Source organism: Physella acuta, unplaced genomic scaffold (assembly GCF_028476545.2).
Source record: "Physella acuta isolate Inbredline_101_S28 unplaced genomic scaffold, ASM2847654v3 ptg001424l, whole genome shotgun sequence".
NCBI lineage: Eukaryota > Metazoa > Mollusca > Gastropoda > Physidae > Physella > Physella acuta.
The window spans coordinates 94974-103720 of record NW_026732939.1 but is presented as its reverse complement, the minus strand read 5'-3'; the positions used below and the strand labels follow the sequence as shown (position 1 = coordinate 103720).

At 42.1% G+C, this 8747-nt stretch overlaps 1 protein-coding gene across 2 annotated transcripts; it reads left to right on the top strand.

Moving 5' to 3' along the window:
- Positions 1-362: 362 nt before the first annotated feature.
- Positions 363-5630, top strand: LOC131927623 (epithelial membrane protein 1-like). 2 transcript variants are annotated; one of them, XM_059283337.1, is made up of 5 exons: positions 363-492; positions 1778-1885; positions 2790-2902; positions 3719-3868; positions 4743-5630. In XM_059283337.1, exons 2-5 carry the CDS (start codon positions 1803-1805, stop codon positions 4913-4915), a joined length of 519 nt encoding a protein of 172 aa, XP_059139320.1. In that variant the 5' UTR covers positions 363-492; positions 1778-1802; the 3' UTR covers positions 4916-5630. The 2 variants fall into 2 exon arrangements, with proteins under 2 accessions (XP_059139320.1, XP_059139321.1); XM_059283338.1 differs by having other exon boundaries at positions 462-599.
- Positions 5631-8747: the final 3117 nt, after the last annotated feature.

Here is an 8747-nt window from a genome sequence, read left to right as displayed (position 1 = left end):
TTCAGGCCAACAAGTTGTTGTTCCAGCCTTACAAAGGTCCCAAAAGTGGCAGGGAACTTTTGATACCTCACAACGTCCTGACAATGATATAGATCTACTAGCACTCCTGTCCCGTAACAGGTTGCCCATGAACGGGCTGTTGAATTGTCTTTCACTATTTTTTTTTTCGTTAGCTTTTTTTAACAAGTCACGTGGCTAAACCTGTGGTGAAAAAATGGCGGTCGGCCTCACGTGTCACGGCTGAAAGAGTCCACCACACCCCCCCCCCCCCCCACCATCCTCCCCACCCCTAAGATTTTGTTATTCGCGAGGCGCTTATTGATCTAGGGGCGACCTTCCAAACTGTAACCACGGACGCCAAAAATTTATTCTCCAATAAGCGGAATGCTTGGCCGTTGCTAGGGACGACGAGCGTGAATGGAAACCGATTTAAATGTGTTTGCCTTGTGGGGGACACTTCAGTCTTGGACAAGCGCGGGTCACCTCTAGCTGGTAAGTACCGATCTACTAACACCTGCCTCACTGCTGCTCTACACACCTTATACCTTCAACTCGACACACCTTAAAACTGCTCAGAATTATTGTTTTGCTTTAATTAGGTAATCATTTATTTTTTGCACAAAAAAAAAAATATAAATTTAGACGATAAAAATAATAAAAAAGCTTTTATTGTTGAGTTTGTAATTTTTTTTCTACTACTTGTATTTATTGTATGAGATAGCAAAATATATTTTTGATATTCAAATTGTAAAATAATTTAAATATACACTGTAGAAATAAGCCTAATGTACAAAGAGCATTTGATATTTTAAAAATGAAATCAAAATTTTAAAAATATAATTCAATGTATACTGGTCATTTTTCAGTAGGTAAATTTTAATTATGCTGGCAATTGAAGAAAGAAACATTGAATCAACGCGATCTTAAACACGTGTTTACTTTTGTTTGTTTTCACATGGATCGCCAAAAAAAAAACCGGCGCAAAATGTACTTTAATGCGCGCTTAGTAAATAATTGATTATATTGAACTATAGCTAATCGATTGTATTGACTAGGCTGTAAAAGTGCACGCAATATTTCGTTCTATTTTAAGGTGTATTTTTTTTAATTCTGGCAATAAATTTTAACAAGCACGTAAATAAGGAAAAAAGTTTTCTTCGTCGTGGGCAGTATCGCGCCATTAATGCTGACTGAGTTGCCACATTGGTTTTTACGAGTACGGACCTGTTTCTGTGTGGTCATACAGCTTCTGAATAGGATATGTAGAACGATTGGTGGATATAACTATAAGCGATGTTAAATGAATAAAAACTATCCTAAGGCCATTAACAACTCTTGTAGAAGAAATTACAACTGTATCGATTTCTGGAGAAAACTATAAGCGATGTTAAATGAATAAAAACTATCCTAAGGCCATTAACAATTCATGTAGAAGAAATTACAACTGTATTGATTCCCGGAGTAAACTATAAGCGATGTTAAATAGATAGAAACTAAGGCCAATAACAATTCTTGTAGTAGTAATAACAACTGAAACAATTCCCCGAGTAAACAAAATGACATGTACCACTTTGTTAGAGTAGTGGCGTGTTTAAAAAAATCCTAATTGTTAATTATTAATTAATGTTTACGTTTTTAAACCACCAATTCTCATGCAACTACATCATTCATTTACCCTTTATTGGTTGATATTTTTTAAATATAGCTAGAAGAGTTAGTCTGATTGTATATGTTGTGATTTTTTTTCTTTAAACCTTGACCTTTATCAAATCAACAGTGTACTGTGATCAACAAATATCAACATGGGAGTCAGGGAAGGATTCGCTAAATCCAACATAGCAACAAAGATTGCTTTCTTCATTGTGCTGTTGGCTGTGTTCGCTAAGTAAGTTATCGGACTTTAAACAGAAAGGTTGTATTTTATTTTATTTTTTTCTGCACAGCCAACTCATGTGTGACAAAATACTCAGTCCGGATTTCTGTTTAGGGGAAATCCAAATATGACGTAACACTCCTGGAGGAATGGCTCAGTCTTTTTCTGACCATGTGTAATAATAAAAGTGGCGTGGTAGGGGGAGGGGGGGGGGGGCATTGCTCGACTATATATTGTCATTTAAAAATCAGAAGTTAAAGACGGACTAGAAAATCTTAATGAGTTTTAAAGCTTTATCTTACAGTGTCTTCGTTCTCGTATCCTAACTCTTGCAACAAAACAAAAAATCTGTTAATATTTTCGAATTAACTTCCAATAATTCAGTCGTTTAATATCGAGTTCTGCCTTAAAACAAATGCGTCCACGATAGCTCGCTCTTTTAATTGGTTGTAGAAATGTGACTTAACACTGCAATCATAAATCTAGTTTTGGTTTTACACGACAAGAAGCATCCGTTATTTACCTGGCGGGTGGTTAGTCACCGTCTAGGTAATCGTGGACTTGAACCTTGTGTTCACTGGAGACTTCTTAACTACACTTGCAGACTATATTATGGCGCCTTCTATAAATGACGTAACACACTTAGGGGATTTGGGGGTGGGGGGGGGGGGTCTGGATATTATGACGGTGTGTGAATTGAAGGAGTACCACGTATCACTTAGCATCCATTTTGTTGGACTTGTTTAATTAACATTATTTTTTTTAAACATGTCACCAGCGGTTATTATTTAAGTGGTTTGTAGACACTTTGTGGAGATGGTGTGGTTTTAGATTTTTGTGACGGGTGATGGAAAAAGGATGGTGGTATCGAACACCTTTTAAAACATTTGGAATTATGTGAGTTGTATTGTTTCAGTTGGATCGCCTTCTGCACAACATCGTGGTACCGGAATGCTGGCACGTACGTAGGTCTTTGGCGAGTCTGCACTAGCTCCATAGCATGTTCTGTACTGGACGGTAGCCCTAATGGTAGGTTGACATTTACGTATTGTGAAAATAAAAGAATTAGAATTTAATAAAGTTTAGGCCAACAGTGGAAAGTCAACCGCTCCCCCCCCCCCCTCGAACGAAATGGAATTTATATTGAAAATGTATACTTTTAACAGTGGCCGCCCCCCAACCCCGTCCCCGTCCCCCCGGAAATTTTAGTCTCGAAGAAACACTGGTTTGAAAGGGTATTTTACTCAGGACTGCCGAACCCTTTCACGTAATGATTTCCTGTTGAATTATTTACCCAATGACCCAATGTGGGACGCCATGGCAGAGGCGTAGTTAGGGGAGGGCGGGTGGGGCGGATGCCGCGGGCGCCTCCCTAAGGGGGTGCCGAACAAGATTTTGAAAAACTAATTTTGAGCTGCATTACTAAATTACACACAGTCGAAGTTTAGGAAACAGGCCGTTACACGATTTTACGGGCTTATTTAACTGTTTTCTACACCAATTGTGTGACATCAAAATAAAAAACTATTAAATGCCAATGTTAAGGTGCTAGTTCGCCTCGGGCGCAGGAATATGTTGATACGCCTCTGCGCCATGGTAGAGCGATTGGCCTCACCCACCTTTAATGTAAGTAAAGGCGGCTGTGCATAAAGCTGACCACACCATCCCTTCATGTGCCGAGGTCAAGAAACATGAACTCTACGCAAATGGATCGCTAGATCTAACAAGACTTTCTCTATACTTCGTATATACGAGAAAGTAAAAAGGAATCGTACTTTACTTTACTTACTCAATAGTACAACATGTAATCGAGAAATAAATTGTCGTTGTTTTTTAACATTTCAGATAAATTGGATGCCATCCAGGCTTTCGCTGTTTTCGGCTTCATGTTTCTCAACGTTGGGTTTATCCTCATCCTCCTCTACATGTTTGTCGGCAAGTTCAAGGGCAACGCTGAGGCCGGCATAGGTTCAGCCATCTGTTTAATTATGTCAGGTATAATCAGTGATCAGATGTCTCTAATTTCTTTTCTTGTCAGAAGCACAGTAACATTTAATGATCATAAAATATTTTTTTAAATAACTCTCATATATAATTGTTCAAAATAACTAAGGTATGTGAATTTAAAAGTGCAAGAGTTAAGAGTAGGCTACGAAAAAAAACGGGGAAAAAACTTTTTAATTAATAAGCTTTTTACATTTATTTGCGTATGTATAAGTTAGGGTACTTAAGGAAAAATATTTGGATGTACCAGGGACTCTTCTGAAAATATGGTTGCTATGAAAACGACGGCCATCTTGGAAAAAAACTACCTTTTGTGGAGTTCTAAAATTTCCTAACGTAACATATAAGCCGCCCATATAATCATTGATCCTTCTTGTACGAACGTCAGTATAGTCAGCTGGCTAGTTTTTGTAACCGAAAAATAGCTAGAAATATTTTTTTCAAATTTTCAAAAAAATGTTATGGTGAAATTCCATTGAATTTGGCATTAATTTCAATAGAATTTCGTTATACCAAATTTTGAAAATTAAAAAAAAAATATTTCTAGAGTGATTTCTGTTACAAAAACTAGCCAGCTGACTCTATTAGTGCTAGTACAAGAAGGATCAATGGTTATATAGCCGATATAAATATTAGTTTATGAAATTTTGGAACTCCAGAATAGGATGTTTTTTCAAGATGGCCGCTGTTGCCATCGCAACCATATTTTCAAGAGTCCCTGATGCGTGGAAATATTTTCCTTTAAGTACCCTAACTTAGATATACACAAATAAATCAATAAAACATTTTAATTAAGAAGTTTTTTTTTTCTGGAGCCTACCCCCTTAAGTATGTTTAAGTGTTATTTTGTTATTTTGCTCCCCAGCTGCTACTTGGTTAATTTCCGTGGCTATTTTTGGCGCTGAATATGACGACAACGGAAGTGACAAGCTGGGGTATTCCTATGCTCTCGCAGTCTGCGCATTGATCCTAGCTCTCATTGGTGGAATCATCATGATCATCGGAGGACGTGGCAACAGTTCTGTTAGCTCCAAATAAATATGGTCCAAATACTCTCTAGGCTTCGAAAGAGAAAAACCAATTTACAATGAATTATTAATTTTAACATCTAAATCTAGCATTTTCTAAAAAGTTAGTTTAAATAAACTAAAAATAAACAACCTTTAGTATTCATCTTAAAAAGTAAATAATTTCTTTTCAACAACGGGTTGGATGTGGTATGAATTCAAAATTATAATTTTCTGAAAGTAAGACTAAATTCCTGGAAGTAGGATGAATATTTGCAAATGTTATTTTTTTTTTCATGTACAGATACACTGCTGTCGATAACTTGCCAATCATCCGTCCATTCGTTTATTTTTCCACTATAACCAAATGTTTTAGATGTTGTATTATTGTCTTTGAACGAATGCGATCAACCGTGTATTACTAGCGTGTTAATTAGCAATCGGCTAGATTGAGTTACTGTGGTTTTCTGAGCTGAAATTACCCTTAAAAAATAAAATCACAACCCACCCTGTGTTTTAAGAGGAGTTTCGGCCCTGATGATAAACTATCGAGCTCGTCTATCCAATTACACGTTTAGGGGAATAAGATCTGAAAACAATGTGTCATGTTGTAGCTGTATATATGTATGTATCTTCACTATTTCTCTGTGGTCGTTTGCGAATGGTGTCATCATTATGTACAACTTGTCATATGTACTAAGTATTACATTTTAATAAATAAAATATTACTGTACTAGAAATTAAAAGGTGTCTGTCTTCGTATCTAATATATAGGGCTACAAAATGTGTTGTGATTCACAACCTTGGGCCCCCGGGCTCGAGATCCTAGGGTAGCGCCCCCCCCCCCCAATACACACTAACTGCCTTTTATATCCAACCCAGACGCAAATGCATCTAGATCTGGTGGTGATGTCAAACCCTGGTGGAGGTCCACGGTCTAGAAACTGGCAAACAAGGTGCTGTAAACCTAACGCACCACTCTCCCTCTTTTTGGGCAGAGTTTCTTCCGGGCATTTCTTTCAAGAAAGAAATATAATTTATATACAAAATATGGGTCGGCGTGGTCGAGTCGGTAAAAGCTCATGGTTTCTAAACCGAAAAGTCTCGAGTTCGAACCCTCGGGCAGATGAGGCTCGTTAGCTGGGGACAGCCACTCTTCTAGGAGAGACAACTCCAAAATTAAACAACTGCTGCCTTGTAGTTTGTTCCTGGTTGGACAAAGGCTATGGAAGCAAATCCAAAAAGAAAAGCAGGCTGAAATCGGAGTCAATGGCCTCAATGGCGCATAACCAGTTGACACGTAACGCTTAATTGTGTTGGAGGCGTGGTCGAGTCGGCAAAAAGCTCATGGTAGGTACATTCGAACAGTCTCGAGTTCAAACCCACTGGCAGATAAAACTCGATCCCCTTCAACACTAATAATTAAGAAGAAGAAGAAGAAGAATATACAAAATATATACTTTTACTAGTCCGCCCCCCCCCCTGAAAATGTCCCCCACCCCCTTACGCGGAGAAAAGTCTTGAAGTAACACCGTTGGGGTGTCACCAAACACCCTTGTTCAAGCTTGATGTTGCCGTATGTCGTATGTTAGAGACACAGGGTTGCACCAGGTGGGGTTTGTGGCCGTGTATGTTAGAGACACAAGGTTGCACCAGGTGGGGTTTGTGACCGTATATGTTAGAGCCACAGGGTTGTACCAGGTGGGGTTTGTGGCCGTGTATGTTAGAGACACAAGGTTGCACCAGGTGGGGTTTGTGGCCGTGTATGTTAGAGACACAAGGTTGCACCAGGTGGGGTTTGTGACCGTATATGTTAGAGACACAGGGTTGCGCCAGGTGGGGTTTGTGGCCGTGTATGTTAGAGACACAGGGTTGCACCAGGTGGGGTTTGTGGCCGTGTATGTTAGAGACACAAGGTTGCACCAGGTGGGGTTTGTGGCCGTGTATGTTAGAGACACAAGGTTGCACCAGGTGGGGTTTGTGGCCGTGTATGTTAGAGACACAAGGTTGCACCAGGTGGGGTTTGTGGCCGTGTATGTTAGAGACACAGGGTTGCACGACGTGGGGTTTGTGGCCGTGTATGTTAGAGACACAAGGTTGCACCAGGTGGGGTTTGTGGCCGTGTATGTTAGAGACACAAGGTTGCACCAGGTGGGGTTTGTGGCCGTGTATGTTAGAGACACAGGGTTGCACGACGTGGGGTTTGTGGCCGTGTATGTTAGAGACACAAGGTTGCACCAGGTGGGGTTTGTGGCCGTGTATGTTAGAGACACAGGGTTGCACGACGTGGGGTTTGTGGCCGTGTATGTTAGAGACACAAGGTTGTACCAGGTGGGGTTTGTGGCCGTGTATGTTAGAGCCACAGGGTTGCACGACGTGGGGTTTGTGGCCGTGTATGTTAGAGACACAAGGTTGCACCAGGTGGGGTTTGTGGCCGTGTATGTTAGAGCCACAGGGTTGCACGACGTGGGGTTTGTGGCCGTGTATGTTAGAGACACATAGGGTTGTGCCAGGTGGGGTTTGTGGCCGTGTATGTTAGAGCCACAGGGTTGCACGACGTGGGGTTTGTGGCCGTGTATGTTAGAGACACAAGGTTGTACCAGGTGGGGTTTGTGGCCGTGTATGTTAGAGCCACAGGGTTGTACCAGGTGGGGTTTGTGGCCGTGTATGTTAGAGACACATAGGGTTGTGCCAGGTGGGGTTTGTGGCCGTGTATGTTAGAGCCACAGGGTTGCACGACGTGGGGTTTGTGGCCGTGTATGTTAGAGACACAAGGTTGTACCAGGTGGGGTTTGTGGCCGTGTATGTTAGAGCCACAGGGTTGTACCAGGTGGGGTTTGTGGCCGTGTATGTTAGAGACACAGGGTTGTACCAGGTGGGGTTTGTGGCCGTGTATGTTAGAGCCACAGGGTTGCACGACGTGGGGTTTGTGGCCGTGTATGTTAGAGACACAAGGTTGTACCAGGTGGGGTTTGTGGCCGTGTATGTTAGAGCCACAGGGTTGTACCAGGTGGGGTTTGTGGCCGTGTATGTTAGAGACACAGGGTTGTACCAGGTGGGGTTTGTGGCCGTGTATGTTAGAGACACAGGGTTGCACCAGGTGGGGTTTGTGGCCGTGTATGTTAGAGACACAGGGTTGTACCAGGTGGGGTTTGTGGCCGTGTATGTTAGAGACACAGGGTTGCACCAGGTGGGGTTTGTGGCCGTGTATGTTAGAGACACAGGGTTGTACCAGGTGGGGTTTGTGGCCGTGTATGTTAGAGACACAGGGTTGTACCAGGTGGGGTTTGTGGCCGTGTATGTTAGAGACACAGGGTTGTACCAGGTGGGGTTTGTGGCCGTGTATGTTAGAGACACAGGGTTTGTGGCCGTGTATGTTAGAGACACAGGGTTGTACCAGGTGGGGTTTGTGGCCGTGTATGTTAGAGCCACAGGGTTGTACCAGGTGGGGTTTGTGGCCGTGTATGTTAGAGACACAGGGTTGCACCAGGTGGGGTTTGTGGCCGTGTATGTTAGAGACACAGGGTTTGTGGCCGTGTATGTTAGAGACACAGGGTTTGTGGCCGTGTATGTTAGAGACACAGGGTTTGTGGCCGTGTATGTTAGAGACACAGGGTTGCACCAGGTGGGGTTTGTGGCCGTGTATGTTAGAGACACAGGGTTTGTGGCCGTGTATGTTAGAGACACAGGGTTGCACCAGGTGGGGTTTGTGGCCGTGTATGTTAGAGACACAGGGTTTGTGGCCGTGTATGTTAGAGACACAGGGTTGCACCAGGTGGGGTTTGTGGCCGTGTATGTTAGAGACACAGGGTTTGTGGCCGTGTATGTTAGAGACACAGGGTTGCACCAGGTGGGGTTTGCAG